This window comes from Theropithecus gelada, chromosome 7a (assembly GCF_003255815.1).
Source record: "Theropithecus gelada isolate Dixy chromosome 7a, Tgel_1.0, whole genome shotgun sequence".
NCBI classification, from domain to species: Eukaryota; Metazoa; Chordata; class Mammalia; order Primates; family Cercopithecidae; genus Theropithecus; species Theropithecus gelada.
The window spans coordinates 38,667,525-38,692,677 of record NC_037674.1 but is presented as its reverse complement, the minus strand read 5'-3'; the positions used below and the strand labels follow the sequence as shown (position 1 = coordinate 38,692,677).

Sequence of the window (25,153 nt, the reverse complement as noted above, 5' to 3'; positions counted from 1 at the left end):
GTTTTCCATGAGGAAGAGAAGAGGTCAGAGAATGTTTCCACGGGATCCTGCAGTCTCAGAAGGAGCAGGGGCCTCTTTCCTGGTCCGTTACTCTCTTCCTCTGCAGGCGCAACTGCTGGGTGAAGGGTGTAGGCACCACGGTGGAGCCCAGGCACCATGGCCAGACTCTTCCAGGGGCCACACCACCAGGCCAAGAAAGAGAGATTGCACCTGCTACAGTCAAAGGTCCTGTTTTATTGGTTCTGAGATGTCCACTTTCCCCACATTTTAGCATCTCTGAAGTTGGGATATATCGTGTTATCAATTGCATCGAGAAGCAATGAAATATGGTAGCTATTCCACAAATACAGAGAAGCACCATGTTAGATGCTAAGAACACACAGAAAGGGGCTGAAATGATTAATTTCAACAATACCGAAAACAGTGGAGGCAAAACGGTATAAAAATACGGCCAGTGTGCACCTGGTCTGACATAGCACAGAAGTATGCTGGGGAATCATGTCAGATCTTGAACTACAGCTTTTTCCAATTTGCACTTAATTCACGGTTCACATATACTTTTTGGTGATGTTGGGTCGTTATCACAAGTATGTAAAAACAAAGTAATTTAGGCACCAGATTTTTTCGTTTTTATAAGTATTCATTTAAGGAGAAAACTTTCTAATTACCTGACAAGCATTCAATTTATGCCAACCAGGAAGGAACAAATACTAGCTGCCACCTCCTTGAGTCTATAAAGGTTGACTCAGAGCTGGTGTAACTCCAAATACATGGATCACTTAGCTCATCTTAACTTTTTAAACAATTTTGCAATTATTAGCTTGTGACTAGGTCAGCTATATGGATTCTGGGTGAAATGGATGCAGCCCATCCAGTTCTCAGAATGATACCCGCAGATTCAGGACAAATGGCACATGCTGCCCCTTCCTTCTAGGACACAGGGCTCTGCAAAGTCTCCTCGGTAACGATGACAGTGAGATTTCCTTACATAAGGTTATGGTGGCATTGGCAAGTGGGGCCTGGTGCCTTCCCAGGGTGGCCCCTCGTTGGCACACCACTTTTCTGGAAACTCTATCAGAAATGGAGAAAGGAGAAAAGATGGAACTCTCAATGTCGTGAAACAAAGTTTTGAAGCAAGTATGAGGCACTGTTTACTGTTTACTCTTTTGGCTTTGGTCACCAGGAAGCCCAGAGGCAAACTGATGTCTCCAACTTGAGCAAATGTCTATTCTTCTATGACCTGCAAATCTAAAGAAGCCACGTTGGCTGGGCGCTGTGGCTCACGCTTGTAATCCCAGCACTTTGGGAGGCCGAGGCGGGTGGATCACTTGAGGTCAGGAGTTCAAGACCAGCCTGGCCAACATGGTGAAACCCCATCTCTATTAAAAACACAAAAATTAGCTGGGCATGGTGACGGGAGCCTGTAATTCCAGCTACTAGGGAGGCTGAGGCAGGAGAATTGCTTGAACCTGGGAGGTGGAGGTTGCAGTGAGCCAAGATCGCGCCATTGCACTCCAGCCTGGGTGACAGAGCGAGACTCTATCTCAAAAAAAAAAAGATGCCAAGCAAGGCAGCTCACACCTGTAATCCCACCAGCACTTCAGGAGGCTGAGGTGGGCAGATCAACTGAGGTCAGGAGTTCAAGACCAGTCTGGCCAACATGTGAAACCCCGTCTCTACTAAAAATACAAAAATTAGCCGAGCATGGTGGCATGTCCCGGTAGTCTTAGCTACTTGGGAAGCTGAGGCAGGAGAATCGCTGGAACCTGGGAAGCAGAGGCTTCAGTGAGCCAAGATCACACCACTGCACTCCAGTCTGTGTGACAAAGCAAGAGTCCATCTCAAAAAATAAAATAAAATAAATAAATAATCACCTTAGTGTTACCCTTCTAGCTTGGGGATCTTATTTCCTGATCCTGAGCCAAAACCTTGTAACAAATAGATTTCTGGATTTTCATCTAGAAGGAGCCTTAGACTAGTGGTATCCTCCATTTCACCACTCTTTTATTCTACCTTCCCCCACCACATGGATACCATGATTTAAACAGTTTTTAAACAAATTTATATAGTAATGAAATGGTTTAAAATTTCCCACTTGTAATTAATCAAAGGCAGATGTAAAAACCAACGAAAGTTTTCAACTTGCCTGAGATAAATGGTTCACATTCATTCCACAAATACTTATTGAGTGAATACTAAGCGCCAAATATTGGACTAAAGAAATGGATAAGTATGGGTGCGCAGGAAATGGTTGACAAGGCTTGGTCCCTACCACTATAAGACTAAGAATCTGGAGGACACAGCAAGTAAGCAGGGCCTTACAGTACAGAGGAGAGAGACCTCACCCAGTATTTTGGAGGAAAGGATTAAAGAAGGCTTCCTGGGGGAGGTGATGTCCAAGATGAGACCTGAAGGAAACGTAAGAGCAAGCCAGGCAAAGGGCAGGGGATGAGACAAAGGGACAGCCTGTGCAAAGAAGGAAGCTGCTATGTTCTGGAGATTACCGAGGACCTCAGTGAGGAGGGAAGGGGCTTGGGGCCAGAGCGTGAGGAGCTGAGCCAACCAAAGAGCTGGGACCTCGTTCTAGAGGCAGCAGGGAACTGCAAGACCTGCTTTTTTTTTTTTTTTTTTTTTTTGAGATAGTCTCACTCTGTTGCTCAGGCTGGAGTGCAGGGGTGCAATCTCAGTTCACTGCAGCCACTGCCTCCCAGTTTCAAGCAATTCTCGTGCCTCAGCCTCCCGAGTACCTGGGACTACAGGCACGCATCATCACGCCCAGCTAATTTTTCATATTTTTAGTACAGATGGGGTTTCACCATGTTGGCCAGGCTGGTCTCAAACTCCTGACCTCAAATGATCTTCCCACCTTGTCCTCCCAAAGTGCTGAGATTACAGGCATGAGCCACTGCCACTGGCCCACTGCTGGATCTTCTAAGTAGAACACTGACAAACTGGGATTAGCATTTTAGGAGGATCATCCCAGCTGCAGGTGGAGAATGGATTGAGTGTGAAACCCTGGAGGAAGGGAGACCAGAGGGATGTAGGGGGAAAGGGAGAGGATCTGGACCAAGGGAGGAGCAATGGGCATCCTGACCTTTTGATATAATTGGGCCAGAAATGTAGATAGCCAACATTGCAATTGCCTGGAGCAGCCTGATTGTGGCTGAATGCCCTGTCTCTGCTGGGCTTCACAAAGTATTCAAATAGGCACCCAGACAGCCATTATTGCCTAGGTGGGCTCCAGGCAGGGGAGGGGAAGCTCATGTCGCTAAGCCCTGCCCCTGTCTACAACTGAGGCCAGGAAAGCTCAGAACTGCCAGGTGGCTCCAGCAGCCTGAGGAGTAGAGTCAGAACTTGGGCCTCTTGACTGCTGCCTGGTGCTCTTTCCCAGTCCTTTGGTAGATGCTTGTTTTATGCCAGGCACTGTGTGCCCTGCACTACACCTCATGCCATTGAGGAAATGCAGGGATTTTTTTTAACGAGTAAATAGTGTAGATTTGCCAGGAACAAATTATGCCAAGTTCACTTGCTTTTCTTCTCCCTCTTCAGGATCAAAGGCTTAGCAGTTAAAGAAAACACAATAGACTTCATACCTGTTGACATAAATAAATATTTTACACTGTTCATTGTGACATGCTCATGGGAAATGTGGATCAAAGACCAGTGTGGCCGGGTGAGGTGGCTTACGCCTGTAATCCCAGAACTTTGGGAGGCTGAGGTGGGAGGATCACTTGAGTCTAGGAGGTTGAGGCTGCAGTGAACTGTGATTGTGCCACTGCACTCAGCCCCAGCAATGGAGAGAGACCCTGTCTCAACACAAACATACACACACACCAGTGCAGTTGCTAGGAAAACAAAATAGAATCCAGTCCTTGTTGCTGTCAGCAGCACGGGGCTGAAAGAGGTGCAGGGGTTCCTCCAGGAACAATCTGGAAACAGTGCCCTCAGGAACACGTCTTAGGAAGAGGTCGGGCAGCAGAGAGAGTGCGGTGATTAGCACTGGACAGGACCACATTGGAAGAGGGAACACAGAGGAGAGGCCATGCACAGTGCAGAGGCATATGCCAGAAATGTGCCTGGACGATGGGCCAGGACTGCAGGGCCTGGGCAGCAAGCCGTGATTCAGTGAGCAGATATCATGTGAGAGCAGCACACCGCCAGGCAAGAGTCCAGGCTGCAAAGACTGATGGAAGAGGAGCACCCACACCCCCCTATCTGTGTTCATCTGCGTATGTCTGTACTCTTAGATGTGTCTGTACTCACACACACTCACAGCTCCATCTCCTGTGCAATTTAACTGGGACCCAGCTTCTCAGCTGGTTTCCAAGTTACTCATATGTGCCTTTATAGCTCACTGCTTGGAACCGTGCTTGGGTGAAATCTTAAAGAGACTCCTTGTGGCAGTTTCCTAAGAGTCTCCCACTGTTTTTTGTTTGTTTGTTTGTTTTTCTACAGACAGGGTTTCACTGTTTCACTGTGTTGCCCAGGTGAGTCTCGAACTCCTGAGCTCAAGTGATCTACCTGCCTTGGCCGCCCAAAGTGCTGTAAGATTGTGAGCCACCGCACCTGGCCAAGTCTCCCCACTGCACCTCCCCCCCTTTTTTTTTTGAGACAGAGTTTTGCTCTTGTTGCCCGGGCTGGAGTGCAATGGTGCGATCTCGGCTCACTGCAACCTCCGCCTCCAGGGTTCAAGCGATTCTCCTGCCTCAGCCTCCCAAGTAGCTGGGATTACAGCTATGTGCCACCAAGCCCGGCTAATTTTGTATTTTTAGTAGAGACAGGATTTCTCCATGTTGGTCAGGCTGGCCTCGAACTCCCAACCTCAGGTGATCTGCCCACCTCGGCTTCCCAAAGTGCTGGGATTACAGGCATGAGCTACCGCATCCGGCCAAGTCTCCCACTCTTGATAAGCCTTTTAGTGGAATGCTTAACTTGTACATCAGCAAGGATGAAGCAGGGAGCGACTCATCACTTAGTCGGACTGTATCTGCACAGATCCCTGGTCAGAAAACTTGTTATGCCCTGGTAAAAAGTTAAGAATTACAGGCATCAAATGTTTCCTGCCACATAACTGTCCCATGATGGTGTGGGTACTTCTTGGGTTAATAATCAAGTGTTGGCTTTCCTGCAAAGGCTGATTTTCACTTGTCAAATGATCATTGCTGAATCGTTTCAGTCAATTGTGGTTTTAGAGCTTGAGCCTGCTGCATGCACAGCAGTGTTCTAGGACTTCCAAGAGGAACAGGGGGTGAGCAAGGAGCCATTTGTACCCTCGAGGAGAGTTATCTAGAAGGAGGGTGTGTCTGCACAGCCTAGGGGTCAGCGTCCCCACAGCAGCTGCATAGGCAGATAGATGCACACAGCCTGGCCCAGGGGAGGTGCTCAGGAAACACTTGTTGATGGATGAGGAAAGAATGGGCTATTTCTCTATTTATTTTTGGCTCTGGGACTCGGGGAAGGCACCAGAGAGAAGGTGACACTGATCTGGGATGGTCGGATTTCAGAGGTGAAACTGACCTGAAAGGAACTGCCACATCACCATGCGCATCTCATTAGAAGTAAAAGGAGACATGTAGGAAACCTTAGATTTGTTTTTGGTGAAGTGACAGAGAGAATTTGCTCTAAAAGGTTGGAAACGAGCCCCTAAGAAAACAAGAAAGAATTGAGACCAATCAGCCCAGGAGGGCCTGGGACCCAGCATGCGTGAGAATCTACCTTGTCTAGACTCTGCTCTTACGCAGTGATTCCTCACAGCACCTGGTGAGATAGGTACTGCCACTTCCATTTTGTAAGTGAGGCCCAGAGAAGTGAAGAAATGTGCCCGAGGTCACATAGCTAGTCGGTGGCAGAGCTGTGATTGGCAGGTTGGTCAAATGCCTCCAAAGCCCTCGACCTTCCCATCTTGGGAAGGTCAACATCTCTAGAGATACTTCACGCATCTCTAGAGAAGGGACAGAAGTAGCCAGGATGAAGGTCTTCAAAAGCAAAATATTTTTGTTTTTGTGGTTTTTTACTATAAAGAAAAACGTTAAATAATAGCAAGAGTGCTATAGGTCAGGTATCAGAAAGAACATCCTTATTGTGAAAGCTGTTAACGTGAAACATTGAGCCAGCACCAGGTCAACATTCAGGGGCCAGTCAACCTTCACTTTAGTTCGGGCTCCATCCTGGGGAACTGCAGGAAGTTTCTGTCTTTTATCAGATCCCCTCTGTGGGTAATTTCCTGACTCCCCAGGGATTGTTCACGAAGTGGCTGGTTCTCCATTCCCTCCAGCTCTGGACCGTTGTCCAGGGTTTATCTGCTGGTCACCTCTCACCACCTCATAGCCGTTGCTATTGGCTGGGCTCTGGACCCTCCAAAGAGCATTGAGAGTCTGCTGTCGTGGAGGATGTGAACTGTCACGGTTCAGAACTCAGGCTTGCTACTCACTGGCAGTGTGACTTTGGCCATATTAGTCAATCCTTCTGTGCCTGGGTTCCCTTGTCTATGAAATGGAACATAGTCTCTATATCGTAACATTGTTATGCAGATTGCAGTAATTAACACATGTTAAGCTTACAGAATGGCAGTTGACAAATTGTGGCCCATGGGTCAAATCCAGCCCAACACCTGTTTTATAAATACATTTCTTTGGAACACAGCTATGTTCATTTGTTTGCATATTCTCTGTGGCTGCTTTTGGGTGACAATAGCAGAGCTGGTAGTGACAGAGACCACAGGGCCTGCAAAGCTTCAAAAACTTACTCTCTGGCCTTTTGCAGAAAAAGTTAGCCAACCCCTGATAAGAACAATGCCTGGGACTTAGAAAGTGCTCATTAAATGGTAGCTTAAACAAAGAATAGGGAAAGAAACCTCACTAGTTCTTGGAGTTTAACAAAACTTGAATGAGGTCCTGTGATGACTGCTTAGACAATGACAACCGAAAAGGAACATCTAACACAGCTGCTTGTGTGATCAGCGCTCCCTGAGGGCAGTGATCACGTCCTCCCTCCTCAATGCCAGGAGATGCTGCCATCATGCTGTGTTCCATGGACTGTAGTCCCTCCTGACTGTGTTCTCCCACCACTCTCTCCTGACCCAGAGAATGACTGACAGGGAGAATAGCCAACTCCTTCAAGATCAACCTCCGCTATGGGGCATGCTCTGGTTCCTCTTTCCTCACGGCCACGAGGGGACAATCACAATAGTTCAGTCTCGACCTTCCAGTCTTTTCCCTGTGGACGTTTTGGGCAGGATAACTCTCTGTTGTGCAGGACTGTCCTGCGCATTGCAGGATCCTTAGCAGCCTCCCTGGCCTCTGCTCACTAGATGCTAGTAGCACCCTCCAGTTGTGACAGCTGAAAATGTCTTCAGACATTGCCAATGTCCCCTGAAGGGCAAAATCGCCCCAGTTGAAAATCACCGGCTTAGTCTAAAATAACATCACAGGTGGAGCAACAGCAATCCGGTCTAGGATGGCTTAACTTCATCCTTAGAAAAACAGTGTTCTTTGCAAAGGCACAAACCTGCTAAAGATGCATCCAGTTTGTATTATTGTATCATTAAACAGAGCGCAGAGCATCTCAGCTCGAAGCAGCAGCATCTGGACTGCTCCATCAGGGGCTACACTTCCGCTGGGCAGCTCCCCGCCTCACATCTGTGTAGCTAGGAGGGTCTATCAAAGAGCTGCCTTCCATAGCCCAGAGAGGGCCTCCCGCAGAGTGTGGAAGATGCTTGCGAATCCCCCCACCCCTGGCCCCATGCTAGCTTTCCAGCTTCACTGTATTTACATCCGACGCCACCTCAAGTGTCAGGAAGAAACTGTTGACAGCTTTAAAATAATAGTTTATTCACCAATTCCTTTGTTCTCTCCTCCAGTCTTTAATGAATCCCTTTGTGGGCTGGTCACAGGGAACCAGAAACAGAGCTCTTTCCTTCAATGGGCTGGTAGGTGAGGGGGAGGTAGACATATAAGCATTACAATGAGGCACATTAAGTGCTATGATGACGTATGCTGGTGTTGTAGAACACAAAGGGGACAAATAACCTCAATTCGGGGGCATGCATGGCTGTCAGCAAAGGCTTGCCTGAGGAGCTAATTCTGGAAACACACAGGAGTTAGCAGGGCACGGAGAATATGCGAGTATTTATGTGCATGGGTGGTGTGTGTTTTAGGGATGAGGTTGGCATCCCATTGCAGGCAACAGAGGCCCCAAAAAGCAGGTGAGAGCACGTGGCCCAATTAGAGAATCAGCAGCCTAGTGTTTGAGGGGTGGTGTTGGGAGACAGTTCTCCGTGGGTCTTTCATGTTTCAGCATATCTGTGAACAGAGACACCAGACAGGTTTTGTTCCAGACTTGCTTTTAAAGAATGTTTATGTAACAAACAGTTTTAGATGATAGTGACAATATCTCCCTGCAGGTCAAAGAGCAGATTTATTTGCTGTCAGTATAATAAAGATCATGTCTCCTTTCAGGGGTAAATGTTAGACAGGTTTGCTAGCTGCCACCTTTAAAAGACTGAGGTTTCCCGAACCTTGAGTTCCTCAGCCAATGATGCTGAGCCGTTTGCATGTGCCAGCATCACTTGGTCCACATATTATTCTGTGGAATTGTGGCTGGGGAAACAGGTGCAAATGTTACTCTGGTTACTGCTGTGAGTATTAAACTGAGGTCCTATGATGACTGCTTAGACAATGACAACCTGAAAGGAACATCTAATACAGCTGTTTGTGTGATCAGTGCTCCCTGAGGGCAGTGATCACGTCCTGCCTCCTCAATGCCAGGAGATGCATCCTTTGTCTCTGACCCAGGCATCTCATGTCTTCTGCCAATATCCATGAAACTGGCAGACTAACTTGTCAGCTGCAAGCAGGATAAAAGCTCTGACCCTCCGCACTTGTGGACAGGTGACGAGTGGGGAAAGCAAAGCCTGGAGAAGTGAGCGGGATTGTGAGGGTCTTGTGTGCTACATGACAGAGCTTGACATTTATCTCAAGGAACCACTGAAGAACTTTCAGCAGAAAACTATCTGGATCTAGTGTGCACTGTTGTGGAGAGTGGAGAGCTGGAGGGTGAACCTGGAGAAACACGGCCAATGAGGGGTACAGCTGTGGGGCAAGTGGTCTGAACAAGGGCTGTGCCAGTTGGGAGAGTGGTGGCCAAGTTTAAAACAAACTTTGTACTACCCTTGATAGCATTTTTTTTTTCTGATCCAGGATTCAATCCAGATAGCATTTATCTGTGTTCTCTCTTTAGACCTTTTATGCCCTTGACATTTCTGAGGCTTGTAGAACAGACCTTGTAGCACATAGCATATAGATCTTATAGAATGTCCCTTGATTTTTATTTGTCTGAGGGTTTCTCAGGACAGGAGTGAGGTTGTATGTGTATATATGTGTGTGTATGTGTGTGTACATATATATGGTTAGGGTTAGGGTACATATACATATACACAGTAGAGCGCGAGAGAGAAAGCAAGTGTGCAAAATATTAACAACTGGTGATTCTAGGTGATGGCTGGAAGTGAGGGTTGAAAGAGAGGAGAGAAACGAGTTAGCTGTGATCACCAGGCATTTGGTGTGGTGGGTGGTATTACCAGCTGACATAGAGAGTTGAGGGGAGCTTTGGAGGGAGGAAGGGGGAGGAAAAGATGGTGAGTTTGGTTATTTTAAAAAATGATTTGCCTGCCTGAGTCCCTTTCCAGCCATGTCTGGTTTCAGGATCCCATGGATTATCCAAAGGGAGTACCCAGTAGGCAAGTGGTCTGGAGCTCAGAGGAAACCTGGGCAGGGGTAGCGCTGGTGTTGAAGCCATGGGAGGGGACAGCTTCGCCCCAGGGGAGTGTGTCTGTAAGAAGGAGAAGGGGCCAGCGATAAAACCACCATGACAGCTGGCATTGAGGGGCAAATGGCCACAGAGATCTGAGAAAGGGCGGGGAAATGGGGGACAATTCAGCAAAGCAGGGTCCCCAGAAACAGAGGGTTCAGAAATCGGGAGTTGGGGGTTAGTGCCACCAGGGTCAAGGGCTGCATGAAGTGCGAGGGCCGAAGAATCTATGTGGACTCAGTGGGAAGTGGGCGTGGAAGAGCAGGGAGGTCTGAATGGGAAGTGGAGGCACAGATGCGGGCAGGCACACGGTTCTTTGAAGATGCTCAGCTGAGGAGATGAGAGTAATCAGGTCAGGGGCAAAAAGGGGTACCCGCCCGAGGAAGTAGACGTTGGATGTCCATGGCTGAGAGTTAGTTCAAGGTCACATTCAATTTAGAAACCCCGATTTCCACCTGGCCTCCTGTCTAAATGCCAAATCAAGTCATGGCTTCCCACCTACTGCTTCACACTCTTCACAAAGGTGAGTGCTGGGAAGGCGGATGGGGAGAGGGAGCGTTTTCTTGTCAGCCAGGGGAGACGGCAGTACCAGTGATGAAAAGCACCTGTGACATTTTCAAGTCTCTTTCTCTGCCAGGAAAGGAGCCTGTCACAAAAGCAGCCTCTGCCCACAGTATTCGCTCCCCCACTGGTTTCCTGTGAGCGCCAGGGAACATTGCTATATCACCCTGTGTGGAATATGGCTTTATGATCATGATCATTTGAAGTTCTCTCTTTTCACTCAAGAGCTTGTCGCAAATCATAGCCTCGTTGACCCCAGGCCCTCATTTTCTGGAAACCAGGCTGTATTTTCTCCGTCTGCCTTTCCTTCCAGCTGCCTCGCAGCACTCTGCACCGCTTATTTTCTAAAACTCAAACAGGAGAAACACCAACATTTTATTTCGGTCAATAACGATTTTACACCAGAGAATCTGTAGCAATTTAACCAGAGTCAAATATTTAAACTACAATGAAATGCAATCCTACGAATGAATAACCAAATTGTGGTATATCCATAGAATAGGATATTATGCAATCATAAAAAGGCATGAAGGCCATTTGTATTCCATAGAAAGGAATGCTACAACATGGATGAACCTTGGAAACATTATGCTAGATGAAAGAAGCCACCTGCAATTGACCATATATTGTATGATTCTGTTTATATGAACTATCCGGAAGAGGCACATCCACAGAGGCAGAGAGCAGATCAGTGGTTGCCAGGTGCTGAGAGCAGGGAGAGTGGGAAGGGACTACTTCACAGGTATGAGGTTACCTTAGGGATGATGAAATGTTCCAGATCTAAGTAGGGGTAATGTTTGCACAACATTGTGAATATACTAAATTTTACTAACGGTAGTTTTATGTTCTATGTATTTTACCACAATAAAAAATTAATTTTAAAAAAAGAAAAGAAAGCAACTTCGCCCTGAGACCAGAGAGAAAAAGGGCCTGGCTCTGCTCACAAGAACCACAAGGCCTTCAATGTGATGAGGGTTTCACAGCAGCTCTTCTCTGCTTTGACTGCACATGAGAATCATGTGGGCAGTTTTTTAAAGCCCCTCCCACCTCAACACCAAGACCAATTAATCCTGATCTCAGGCACTGCGGCTGGGAGCAAAATCAGGAGCTCTTGGAGATTCCAGTGTGTAGCCGCAGTTGAGAAATATGGCTCTGGGCTAGGGGTTCTCCACATGTGGTTCCTGAACCCAGCAGCAGCAGCAGCACCTGGGAATGTGTTAGAAATGCAGATGCTGGGGCTCTGTCCATGAAGTACTGAATCAGAAACTCTGAGGGTGTGGCCCAGCAGTCTGTGTGGGAACAAGCCCTCTAGGAGATTCTGATGTGTACTCAAGTTCTGGCAACCACTATTCAAGTCTAGGCCAAGTAAACTACAGAGTTTTTCTCAACCAGTGAGTAGTCACTGAGCATCTGCCATAAGTTTGGTTCCATAAAGGGTGTCGTGAAAATAAAAAGACCTATCCCAGCTCCTCTCAAGCATCTGGTGGGTTAGATTCTTGGAAAAGAAATGGTGCATTAAAATGAGATGAGCCTTTCTATGGCTAAACAATATTCTATTGTGTGTCTGTGCCACATTTTGTTTATCCATTCATCTGCTGATGGACCATTGACTTATTTCCACCTTTTGGCTAATATAAATAATGCTGCTATGAACATGGGTGTACAGGTATCTCTTTGAGTCCCTGCTTTTAATACTTTGAGAGCTATACCTAGGATTAAAATTACTGGATCAGGCGAGGCGCGGTGGCTCACACCTGTAATCCCAGCACTTTGGGAGGCTAAGGTGGGTGGATCCCTTGAAGTCACGAGATCGAGAGTGGTGAAACCTCGTCTCTACTAAAAATACAAAAATTAGCCAGGTGTGGTGGTGTGTGTCTGTAATTCCAGCTGCTTGGGAGGCTGAGGCACGAGAATTGCTTGAACCCAGGAGACAGAGTTTGCAGTGAGCTGAGATCACACCGCTGTATTCCAGCTTGGGCGACAGAGCATGAGTCTCAAAAAAAAAAAAAAAAAAAAAAAAAGAACTGCTGGATTATATGGTAATTCTATTTCAACGTTTTAAGGCACCACCAAACGATTTGATGTTCCCACCAACAGTAAATGTTTGAGATAATGAAAAAGTTCTGTTATGTATATTTTACTACAATTTTTTATTTTTTATTTGAAACAGTCACTCAGGCTGGAGTGCAGTGATGCAATCTCAGCTCACAGCTACCTCTGTCTCCTGGGTTTAAGCAATTCTCCTGCCTTAGTCCCCCAAGTAGCTGGGACTACAGGCACGTGCCACCATGCCTGGCTATTTTTTGTGTTTTTAGTAGAGACGGGGTTTCGCCACGTTGGCCAGGCTGGTTTCGAACTCCTGGCCTCAGGTGATCTGCCCTCCTTGGCCTCCCAAAGTGCTGGGATTACAGGCATGAGCCACTGTGCCCGGCCAACAGTTTTAAAAAAGAGATTAAGCCATGAAAACACGGTTAGAAAAGGAAGTTATGTTTCTCATGGTCAACACTGAATAAATATCACTTCAAACACTATATTTAATCATGTAAATGTTATGCATATAACAGTGCATGAAAAAGATGGTTTCTGCAGTCCTTTCCGTGCAGAGATGGTTATCGGTCCTTGCCTGAGCCTCGAGCGCCCTATTTTGAATATTGTGTTGAAGAAAGATAGAGCAGGATGTCTTGCGAGGGCGGTGGCTACAGGGCTCTGCTGTGGACTTAGCACTTTCACATCTAGCACGATTCCTCACATGATTTGGCCAAGGAAGATGAAGGAGGATAACACGTGGTTAGCACTAAGCGGGGGCTCAGGCCTGGCTAGTTTTCATGACAGGGGTTAGGCTGTTCACATGTCAGCAGTTTGTTTAACTTAGTGGTTTGTTGTTGTTTGTTGCTTAGTTGGAGAGTCATTTGTTGAACGCCTCCGTGTGCCAGGCTCTGTAGCAGGAGCCAGGTACACACACACAGAGAGTGAGCTGACAGCGTAGTGCAGCGCTTCTCAGCCTCAGCCCGCAGCGGCATCACCCGGCAGCCGTGTCCAATGGCAGATGCTGGGCGCCACCCCCAGAGTGTCCGGTTCGGAGGCCTGGGTTAGGGCCCGAGACTCCGCGTTTCGAACAAGTTCCTAGGTGGTGATGATGATGCTTGTCTGGAGCCACACTTTGAGAACCACTGGACTACTGGGGTGGAAAGGCAGACAATATTGTTTTGATCAGTGTGGCTGCTGCAGTAGAAGAGAAATGCAAAGGCTGTATAGCAGCACGGAAGAGGGGAAACCCTTTACCCTGCCCCAGCGGGCAAGAGGGTGTTTCAGGGAGACGTGAAGCAGCTTGGTGTGTGCGCAGGATGCAAACAGCTCAGCGCTGCTGGAACGAAAAGGAGGGCTGGGAGCAGCCACAGAGAAGTCCAGAGAGGGGGGCACAGCCTCTCCACGATGAACATACTCTAAGGCCACAGGTCGTGGGAACCTAGGAGGGGGTTAGAATTGGAGAAGCAAAAGCAAATAAATCATCACCCTTTACCTTTGGCAGCCTGGAAGCCCCACCCGCCTCCCTGTAATAAACCTCGCCTCCAGAAGGAACCCGACGCAGGCCTTGACACGGATGTGTAAATGACTGCGGAGCCTTTTTGTCCCCGCCTCATCCCCCACCCAGCAATATTAGACGGGGATTATTGGTGGGGTGGAGGAGAAGGACTTCCTGAGGGCGGGTGGAGGGCTGAGGTGGCAGCCCCAGCCTTATGGTTCACCTATTCTGGCCTCCAGCCTGCACTCCTGGCCCCCACAACCATGGCTGGATGGGAAATGATTCCCATCTCTCTCTGTGTTAATACGTCCATCAGTCCTGCTCCTGTGACTAGAGCCACAGAGAACACAGCTAAGCCACAGGACTCAGAGGGGACAGCAGCCTTCATGTCCCCTCCAAATCCATCGGGAAACCAGGCATCCTCAGGATGGTGTCTGCATGTAGAAGCCACTTTGTTGTTGTTGTTTAGAGATGGGGTCTTGCTGTGTTGTCCAGGCTGGTCTCAAACTCCTGGGCTCAACTGATCCTCCTGCTTCCCCAAGAGTGGATTTGGGTGGATTTTACCAAGCCCAAGTCTCAACCCTCCTTCTCCAGCTGACCCAAACAAAAATGGAAATAATAAAGACAAAAGTTTGATGCAAAGTGTGGATTAAAGCATCTTTAGAAAATGTGTTTATTTTTATTGATCTATAATGTAAAATCTAAGGAAAAAGAGTGGCTGCTATGGCAGTCCAGCTTTGAGCTTTATTCATAATAAGTAACCCTCACCCTCTAGCCCTCCCTCACTGTCCCAGGACCACCTCTGATTCGGTGGTGACACTGACAAAGGAAAAACTCTTAATGCCAGTTTGATTCCTTGCCCTCTGTTTGTACATAATAAAATCATAAGACCTCACCCATCGATTATTAACCCATGCCCCTGGTCACCTCCTTTCCTTCTAGGCAGGACATTGGGGTTTATGACTGTGCCTCTCCACCTACCAGGCAGGAAAACAGGTAGAATTCAGCAGGTTGTGGCCTTCTGTGCGGGGGGTCAGTCCCTTACCAAGGTGATGTGGTGGGAACGCCACACTACTGACTGGCTGAACCCACTGGGTTTTTATGAGAAGATGTAGATATTTTAATCAGCTTCAGAAGTGAACCGCAGGACCTATAAATGTCTTTTAAACATGTTTTTAAAATGTAGCTTCTAGGCTGGGTGCAGTGGCTCACACCTATAATCCCAGCACTTTGGGAGGCTGAGGTGGGAGGATCGGTTCAGCTCAGGAGTTTGAGACCAAACTGGGCAACATAGCAAGACCCCATCTCTTAAAAGAAAAAAAAAAAAAAAAACATGGCTTTTACATGCAGACACCATCCTGATGATTTCTGGTTTCCAGATGGATTTAATGGGACATGAAGGCTGCTGTCCCCTCGGAGTCCTGTGGCTTGGCTGTGTTCTCTGTGGCTCTAGCCACAGGAGTGGGACTCTTGGATGACCCCCAGAGAGAGGCAGGTACTAGTCCCCCAACAGGAAGACCTTTCTAACAGATGGAGGAATGTACACGAGCAGGTGTCAATTGATCCCAGCTCAGCCTTGGCACACGGCAAGACCCAGACCTGGCAAAGGAAGGCCGGATGGATCCCAGGCTCTTTCTGAGTCAATGCATCACACATCCCTAGAATATACCAGCTCTCCATGGCAGCAGGGCCTCTGAGCTTGCTGGGCCCTCTCTCATGAATGCCATTCCTCAGGTTTCACTCATGGTTGGTTCTGCTTGTCCTTTAAATCTCAGCTTTAATGGCACCTCCTCCGGGAAGCCTGCCTGCATCATCCGCTTAACAGGGATCCCTCCGTTTTTCTGTTGCAGCCCTTGTTTAATTCCTTCGCAGCGCTGATTGCAGACTAATTATTTCCTTTGTGCATTGGTTTACTTGTTATTTATTATCAGTCTCTTACACTGAACTGTGAGTACCACGAGGTCAGAGACTAGAGCTGTTTTGTTCTCCATTGCATCTTCAGCACCTGGTACAGTGCCTGACACATACTAGACACATTTGTTGAAGAAACGAATGCATTAACTTCAAAATTAAATTGTACTCTAAGAAGGAGAGCATTTAGAGAGTTTTCTCCTTCATTCAACATTTGAGTACTCGTTTTTTATTGCAAATACAATCCATCGTATTAAATGTATATTCAAATTTGGTAGATAATTTTTGATCATTTTCATATAGATATACATGCCTTTTATTATGGTCAGATCTCCTTACAAAACAAATTTTGAAGGACTAACCAAAAGCTATCATTGTCCTGAAATGTTGCCTATTTGTTGAAAAAGGATGTGTCATCATCTAGAATGTGTAAACTTTGCCATTACAGCAGTATCCGTTGGGGCAAGTTCTGTTCTGACTGCGTGTTGGTAGCTGGCCCAAAGAGATGTGCCCTGGAGCTTGGGCCCAGGCAACTTCTCCAGGAAGGTGCCTGCAGTGAGCACTGACACAGACCCGGGGGGTCCACCTCAGAGTATGACCTCCAAGAAGTGTTATGGGGCAGAATTAATGTTGACCCCGGTGGCTGGATCCCCCCCAGTCTTCCCGGGGCTACCTTTCATCAGTGAGCCCCTCTTTCTTCTGTCTCCAACCTTCCTTCTCTGCTCTGTTTTGCCATCTGCATAGCAGTTTGCTGAAGCCTCTTCATAAAAAACAAAAACACAGGCTGGGTGCGGTGGCTCGCACCTGTAATCCCACCATTTTGGGAGGCCAAGGCTGGTGGATCACTTGAGGTCAGGAGTCTGAGACCAGCCTGGCCAACATGGCGAAACACCATGTCTACTAAAAATATAAAAAATTAGCCAGGCGTGGTGGCAGGCACCTGGAATCCCAGCTACTTGGGAGGTTCAGGCAGAAGAATTGCTTGAACCCAGGAGGCGGATGTTGCAGTGAGCTGAGATTGCGCCACTGCACTCCAGCCTGGGTGACAGAGCAAGACTCCATTTCAAAAACAAAAACAGAAACCAAAACCAAAATCCTTCACATTACCCTCACCTTACCATCACCACCACACATACACTCTTCTCTCCTCTCTTTATGGCTAAATTTCTGAAATGAGCTTTAAAAACCCTCCACATCCCTTCAAGGATGTGTTCAGACATGAGTAGGGATATGACGTAAAGTTCTGGTCTTCCTAAGATCTTTGAAACTCATAGTCTGAGCTCTAGTCTGTAATAGGCTTCTGTACTAGTCTGGCGCTAACAGTCACAGGCGAGGTATGCTAACAATCATCGCTGTGCTTGCTAGTGTGCACAACCCGAGTCAGCTGGCCAAGAAGTTCAAGCCAGGGACGAGAAAGCACTGGGGTAGCTTTGGCAGGACCTGAGCTGGACTTCGAAGAGTGGACGAAATTTGCAAAGGTCCAGAGGAAAGAAGAGGGCATTTGAGCAGAGTTTTTTCATATGGGCATTTGTGAAGGTGGGTTGGCATAGCCTGCTCTTAGGCTCAGGGAGTTGGCTGAACCATGGGGCAGGCTGGGGCGGGATGTGGGGGCCTTTGAAGACTTTGACACGTTGGGGCACTTCAAGGCCATGAAAAACAGCTAGGCTGTGCTTTGTGTTGGTGGGGTGGGGCAGGGTGTGCTAGGGAGAAAGGGAGTGTACAGATGGGTGGTGGGGTGGTGCCACCCAAGCCAGGCTGTGACAAGATTGATCTGGTTACTGCAGGAGAGCCAGTCTGTCAGTGTAACAAGGAAGGCTGAGACTGGTTGCCTGTGGGAAGCCTTTGCAGTGCGGCATGGCGAGGGCCTAACCCATGGAAACAAGGGAGTTCATGACACACTAACAGCAAAGGATAGACCGAGCTGGCTCTGAGATATTGAGCCTTGGAGGAGTGGGGCCCAGGTGTTCTCTGATGAGGCATTCCACCATCAAGCTATAATCTAGGCCATAACACATCCTCTAATTGCAATATTGCAAAAAATACATGGACTGTATTTGAACCCTGAATTTTACGAACAAACTGTTAAAAAGTTATGACCTATTTAGAAAATTTTGAATTCTAATTAAATTTGATAATCTTAAGGTATTAAGTGTTAACTCTCTAGGTGTGGGTATGGTACTGTGGTTTTAAGAGCCCTTATGTTTTAGAGAAACATACTGAAATATGTACAGATGAAATATATCTGGATTTGTTTCCAAGTTATCCAGGTAGATAAGGGGAGAATGGGCTTAGCATAGATGAGACAGGACTGTTTGTGAATTGTAAGCTGTCCAAGCTGGGTGACATGGGGTTCGTTTCTCTCCTCTCTCTACGTTGTATACATTTGAAATTTTCTGTAAAAACATTCTGGTCCTTGGATAATGCAGGTCCTACACCCTGGGCCTCACGATTCCCAATCAGAAATCACGAGAGGCATTTTGAGCTGTGCCATGTTAATCTCTTGTTACCTTTCAAAACAGGAATTCTGGCCACTTCTGTTTTGCCTAGAGCAGGAAAAACACATAGACGGGGAAGAAATAATGCCTTGGCTTTATTTGGAAAAACAAACGGTGAGAGACACGTGATCCCCCTGTGTCAGAATCATGGGAGGAGTCCAACCAACTGGAGGCAAAGTCAAAACTCAGAAGAGCAAAGGCAAATTTTTAGCTGGAAATAGATGCTCCTTTTAGAAGAGTCAGTCCCAGTGGAGGATTTCTGGCAGCGGAGCACTTGGCATGAGTGTGAAAGCTGAGACCGAGTTGAAAAATGGTAGCCCAGGGTGTAGTGGCCAGCATAAGGCCAGCGCTATGCAGTCACATGTCACAGCTCAGGGAACAGAAAGGCCTGCTGTTGTCACCTCTGATATTGGTTGTCCCGGTGCCCACCCTCATGGCACCTCTATCTCTCACATGCCACAAAGACAGGAGGCTGCTCTGACAGTGTCATGCGGGGGGAGGGCCTATGAACTTCCTTGGCAGGCCATCTCCCAGGCTACAGGGCAGAAATCAGATTTCTTTTTCTTTTCTTTTTTCTTTTTTTTTTTTTTTGAGACGGGGTCTCGCTCTGTCGCCCAGGCTGGAGTACAGTGGTGTGATCTCGGCTCACTGCAAGCTCCGCCTCCCGGGTTCACGCCATTCTCCTGCCTCAGCCTCCCGAGTAGCTGGGAATACAGGAGCCCGCCACCGCCCCCGGCTAATTTTTTGTATTTTTAGTAGAGACAGGGTTTCACCGTGTTAGCCAGGATGGTCTCGATCTCCTGACCTCGTGATCCATCCGCCTCGGCCTCCCAAAGTGCCGAGATTACAGGCGTGAGCCACTGTGTCCGGCCCAGATTTCTTTTTCAATGAGTGGCCCCAAACAGAAGCCATTTGCACACAGGTAAGCTAGAAAGCTAGGAGGGTACATTTTGAACCTGAGCAAGTGATCTCATTTCTCCTCCTCTTTTTTGAGGAGAAGAAATATATGAGGGAATTAAGGTGGACGTGCATTCCTTGGGAAAGGAGCAAGCATGAAACAGGTGTTGAGAGTTCAGGTTAGTAACATGTGAGGGCCCGCTCTGCGCCAGGCACTGTGGGAAGTGCAGCGATGGATGAGCCGTGGTCCTTGCCTTCAAGGAGAGTGTGGGGGAGCCAGGAAATTCCAGGTGCACAAAATCTCCTAGATAAATACTGAAGGACACATAAGTCCTGTGACCCAAGCGAAGTAACTGTTACTTAGCCAAAGTCAAACTTCGGGCAAATCACTTAAATCTCTACTTTTCACCTATAAAATGGTGTAATTCTTGCCTTGCTTACCCCATCAGGTTATAGAGTTATAAGGATCAAAGCTACTACAATAAAATAACAATGAGAAGGAGGGGAAGGAGGAGGAGGGAGAGGAGGAGGAGGAGGAGACAAGGCTTTCTTGACCTTGCTGACCTACAGACCTGTGACTGGTGCCCAAGGACGAACTCCGCTGTGGATGGCAGCCAGGACCAGGGCACGTTCCTGATGCAGATGGCTGTCCACTCCCAGCCAGTCCTGGAGCACTGGTGCCCTGTGCCCTCATTCCCAAAGCTGGTTCCCCTGGGCACCTTGTCACAGGCCCAGTAGCTGCCTTGACATGAGCAACCTCTCTGACTCGTTCAAATTCGCCTGACAGATGGTGAAGGTGCTTAGTCCTAGTATTCTTAATAAATATCAGAGCTTAAGAGCCAGAAGGAAGCTTCCAGAACATAGCATCCACACACATCCCGTCCCCACCCCCACCCCCCCCCCACCATTTGTACGAAGGGCAATGGAGGCCCCAGCAGGGAACATAACCCACTGAGGTATTGGGACAGCTGATGCTGGAATCTCATTCTCTGGACTCCCCTGGTCCAACATAGCTGCTTCTCTTTCCAAGAAAGGTTTTTCCAACACCAACTCTACTGCCTTTAATATCCTTAGTCTTTCCTGCCCCCAAATACCTCATTTGGTCCTAACTTCCAATAAAGTGTATTTAGGGCAAGAGAAAAAGGAAACATTCCCCAAGTCACATTTTCCCAAGCCCTCTGTTCTTTTTCATTCTTCGGAAAAGTGATTCCTAAACGCCCATGAGGGCATGTGACCCTACTAATAATATGGGTTCACAGAGACGAAGGTGAGGGGTTCCTATCTTCACGAGGCTCTTGTTTAGTTAGCAGTAAAGTGCCCTCTTGATGAAAGCTTTTTGAACCCCCGCTACAGGAAAAGAAAACCCTTCCAATCCAGTTCCCTTTAGTCATGTGTGCAAAGAGAAAGCTTCTCATTGCTACATCTCTTTACTTTGAGTTTTTTGCATTCATGCCTGGCTGGCAGCTTCCGCCCTGCTGGCTGTGGGCCCAGGCAGTATTGTGAGCACAGGAAAGGCTGACAGCCTCACTTAGGGAGTCTTACCCTGCGCTGTGTCTCTTCCTGACCCCGGGGGTCTACATGAGGCCTCATGGTTGCTTCATTCTGCTCCCTGCTGCCCCTAAAGTATTCAGTTTGCCCCCCAGCTGAACGGTTGTCTTACTCCAGTTTGGCCCGGAGTGCCTGCTTTCATATCCTCCAGACTCCCTCTTCCCTAGTCACCATCTTGGTGTAGTTGAGTTACTTTGAGGCCTTGAAAATAAGAAGAGTGTAGTTCAGTGGAGACTCTGGTATCCCAAGTGAGAAGACTGGTGTCCAGTGAAAGGTTGGACTGGAGAGTCTGCCATTCCGTCATGCTGTAACATTTCTGAAAATGCATAGCCTAAGGTTGACAGCCGGAAAAATCAGTAGGGTTCCGATGTGTGTGTCCGGACCTAGAAGTAAGAACTAAGCCTGGGACCAACGCCTCATAGCATTTTAAACGAACCTGGGTACCAGCTATCGCTTCTGATTCTTCCCACTCTCAGATAAAGTCCCCTAGTTAGAGAGCACGGCGCAGGGGGTTGGGATTCTGCGGGGCCAATGTAACATTTACACTTTTGTGAGACAGTGTGGTGGTCTACGGAAGAATTCCCAGAAGAGGTGGTGTTCCTTTCCCCTTTTCTCCACTTACCCGCCTTCCTTGCGTCGAAATACTGATGAACGGACCCCAGATGGCAAAGCTTGATCCCCAACTCTGATAGAGCCCACAGGACACCCTGGGTCTACCCTAACAAGCCATGACTTGCCAATTATTTGCTTTTCTGGAGAAACCTTGGCCAGAAAGTCTGTTTAATTACCATGGAGATAATCTTTTAAACATAGATTTACATTCTTTAAAGACTTTTTCCCTGTGGGAGTAGGAAAGTTCATCTGCACGTAGCATGTTTATTTTCATTTCCAGGGGAGGAACTGTTTTCTAGTAGTTAGCAAGAAGCTTGAGCCCTGGAGGAATTTCTTTTTTTAAAGTCTGTTCCTCTTCGCTGATAGTGCGTCAATTATATTGTAATAATTAGTTTACAGTGTGGTCATATTTTTTTCCAGCTTAAACTCCGTACTTCACTCTGCAATTCCAGGCCTATAATTATTTAACATTTGTCAAGCATCCCTATCAGATTGGGTTCTATAGTTACTCTAAATGTGGGTATCAAGAGTCAATGTCCTCAGGGGTTTCTCATCAGGAAGGTCACACTTGCAAAGCCAGCAGCCACAAAGACCTATTTAGGTTGGTGCAAAAGCAATTGCGGTTTTTGCATGAAAGTAATGGCAAAAACCGCAATTATTTTTGCACCAACTTAATACTTGGCGCTGTGGTCAGTGAGACACTAATTTTTCCCACCTGGGGTGGCCCTGCAGGTTTGCTAAATTCTTCCCCGCTAGAACGCCAGCTTGGATGAGTAGGGATTCTATTGTGTTCAACCTGGCAGGCCCAAGACCCAGAGCAATTCCTGGCTCATAATAGGTGCTGACTAAGCAGATGCTGAATTACTGAAAGTCAACAGGTCTTGACGTGTGTGTCCAGTAGGAACAATGGACAAAATAAAGCAGAGTTTGGTGGGCTCCTGGCTCTGGCCTGGGCAGCCCTAGTCCTTCTTTCCCCACATCACTTAAGAGCAGGCGGTCCTGAGTGGTTGCTGGACCTGATTCTGGAGGCCGAGACTCTGGGCCTTGAAGATTTACCTCTGGGGATTCAGAAAAGAGGAGAAAAGGAGTAATTGTGTTGAAGAGAGAATTAGAAGATAAGGAAAATCCCTTTGTGAGAAACTCTAAATCTTGAGCATGGATCTCTGTGTCCAGGTCCTGATGGGGAGAACAGCTGGTCCAAGAAGTACCCATCCTGTGGGGGCCTGCTGCAGTCCCCCATAGACCTGCACAGTGACATCCTCCAGTATGACGCCAGCCTCACGCCCCTCGAGTTCCAAGGCTACAATCTGTCTGCCAACGAGCAGTTTCTCCTGACCAACAATGGCCATTCAGGTGAGGGAGAGGCCTTGGAGACCTGAGGAGTATGTCTGGGTCTCCCTGGCTGTCAGGCCTGTCCTTTTCCATCTGGCAGGGAAGGGTTCTGCAGAAGCATCCAGGAGGAGGGATGGGGCCGGGATGCCTTTGAGAGATTCCAGGAGCACTCTCTCCAGGGGATGTTGGAGGCCTTGGGCTCTGATGGTCCTGCCAGGGCTGCACTTCCCAGAAGAAGCACATCTCTCACGATAGGGCAGGAGACAGACCTGAGCCCCGTGGTTCATTGGCTGTGAGGCTGCAGTGAATTCTGGACCATCATAAATGACTCAAGGAACCACACAGTTTAGGAGGGGCACCCAGGCCTTAGAGTCAGACCAACCTGGATTTGAACCCTGGCTTGACTGCTTATGAGCCATGAGCCTCTAGGTGAGAATTTTAGCCTCCTTGAACTTCCATCTGGAAATGGACATATTAATGGGTACCATGAAGACTGCAGATTATGTATGTTGGGGTCTGACACGCAGAGTGAAGTAAATGCTTCATAAATAGCAGTTATCATTGTTGTTATATAATTCTAAAGCTCGGAAGGTACTTCACTAAAGCTTCCAGGTGTCTGATCCATCAATATGTAAATAAACACCCATCTGTTGATCTAGTGTTAGTGTTTCTGGCATCATTTTCCAGGGGGAACCAAGAAGGTGCGGGTGCCACTGGAGTTGCTTTGGGGAAAAGGGGACATTCTCAGGGAAAGAGCCCAGGTGTCTGACCTTTAGGCTGCATCTCTGCTCTGCACCTCACTCCATCCACCTGCCTCTCTCTGGGCTCCAGGGGCTGGCAGCGGGGGTGGAGGGAGTGTTGCCTACCTGACTGCTCTCTGGCAGTGCACAGCTGGCCGGGGCTCTGAAGGCTGCTCCTCCACTCCCCGCAGTGAAGCTGAACCTGCCCTCGGACATGCACATCCAGGGCCTCCAGTCTCGCTACAGTGCCACACAGCTGCACCTGCACTGGGGGAACCCGAATGACCCACACGGCTCTGAGCACACTGTCAGCGGACAGCACTTCGCCGCCGAGGTAAGTAGGGCTGCCACTCTGGCAGAGGCTGCTCTGCAGTGGGTGGTGTGGCACCCTCTCGACCTGGCTGCTGTGCAGATAACACCAGAGCCTTGGACAGGCTGCCTTCAGGCTATCTGCCCCATCTTTGGTCCTGGCACAGGAGGTGCAGCCACGCCAGCCTGCAGCTCATCTGCACTGTCCTGGTCCCTTTCTTCTCCTGAACATGCTGAGTTTGTCCCTGTGTCTTTTACTGAGTGATGCTGCTGGGGAGGCAGTATTCCCAGGGTGGCCCAGCGGGACACACATGCCCTTCTTTTAGACACTGCCTTCCTATCTGTGCAGATGAAAATCTCCTGCTGACTCACACTGGGCTCATTGCTTCCCCAAACTTCTCAGCCTTTCTTCATATGTCATGCTGTTCGCATCTTTTTGATGCTATCTTTCCGTTCTCTCGGCACGGGTTGCGTTTAGAACATGGGGACATGGGTCTAGGGCCACTCTTCTACCTGGCCACAAGTCTAGGGGTGCCTGACAGTCTAATGTGTTGGGCATGATGGCAAGCAGACTCACTAGGGACAAGATGCCACCCAGCACAGCATCGTGTCATGTCGCCTTGAGGTGCTACCCCAAAATGCCAAAAGATAATTAGCAGAAGGGCAGAGCGTTTGCCCTGTGCAATTGCAGGATGGGGTGGGGCAAGGAGGGGGTTGAGATGCTCACTTTGGAACTCCAATAGCCCTGAACTAGGGGTGTGGCTCTGAATATTTACAGGGAAATACAAGGAGATAAATGCTGCTGACTGATCAGCCAGGGGAGTCCATGGCCAATAGTGACTATTCCCCTCCGTTCATAACTGCTGAACTGCTTAATGTGTCAGGCTAATCATAGGTCTACTTGCAAGCATGGAAGGGATTGGATCTGGCTCAAAAGGATGGCACCACTGGAGGTTCACATATTTCAGAGCAGGCCCTTCCCTGAAGCTCAAGAACTGAAATTTCCTCCAGGCTAATTGCAGTGTTGAGACTTCTGCTTCCCCCATGGGGAATAAAGAAGGTGTAAACCAAAAAGTGTCTGAGACTCAATCCATTTAGAAGTTTATTTTGCCAAGGTTAAGGACGCATGCCTGGGAAACAGGGGCACAAGTCTGTGCCTTTCGCCAAAGATGATCTTGAGGGCTTCAATATTTAAAGGGGAAAGGGCAGATACTGGGGAAAGAGGGAGAAACGTTTAAAAGGTGTGGGGAGGTAAAAGGCAAGAGGTCGCAGTCTTCTGAGTTTTTGATCGGCCATTCACATGTGAGACGGGGTAGAGGAATAGTCACTTGTGCATTCATGTAGCTCAGCGAATCTGCATTCTTACAAGATGAAATAGACATGGGCAGAGGAAGCAATTAGATACGCATTTGTCTCAG

The 25,153-nt window shown here is 48.1% G+C and overlaps 1 protein-coding gene across 3 annotated transcripts in view; it reads left to right on the top strand.

The window, feature by feature from the left end:
- The window catches only part of CA12 (carbonic anhydrase 12), a 60,265-nt gene that overhangs the window by 13,962 nt on the left and 21,150 nt on the right, over nucleotides 1-25,153 (top strand). For 2 of the 3 annotated variants that reach the window (XM_025390231.1, XM_025390230.1), the window contains exons 3-4: nucleotides 22,528-22,707; nucleotides 23,618-23,760. In XM_025390231.1, the coding sequence (XP_025246016.1) occupies nucleotides 22,528-22,707; nucleotides 23,618-23,760 (323 nt within the window). The remainder of the gene's footprint in view (nucleotides 1-22,527; nucleotides 22,708-23,617; nucleotides 23,761-25,153) is intronic. The other variant, XM_025390232.1, reaches the window with a different exon arrangement.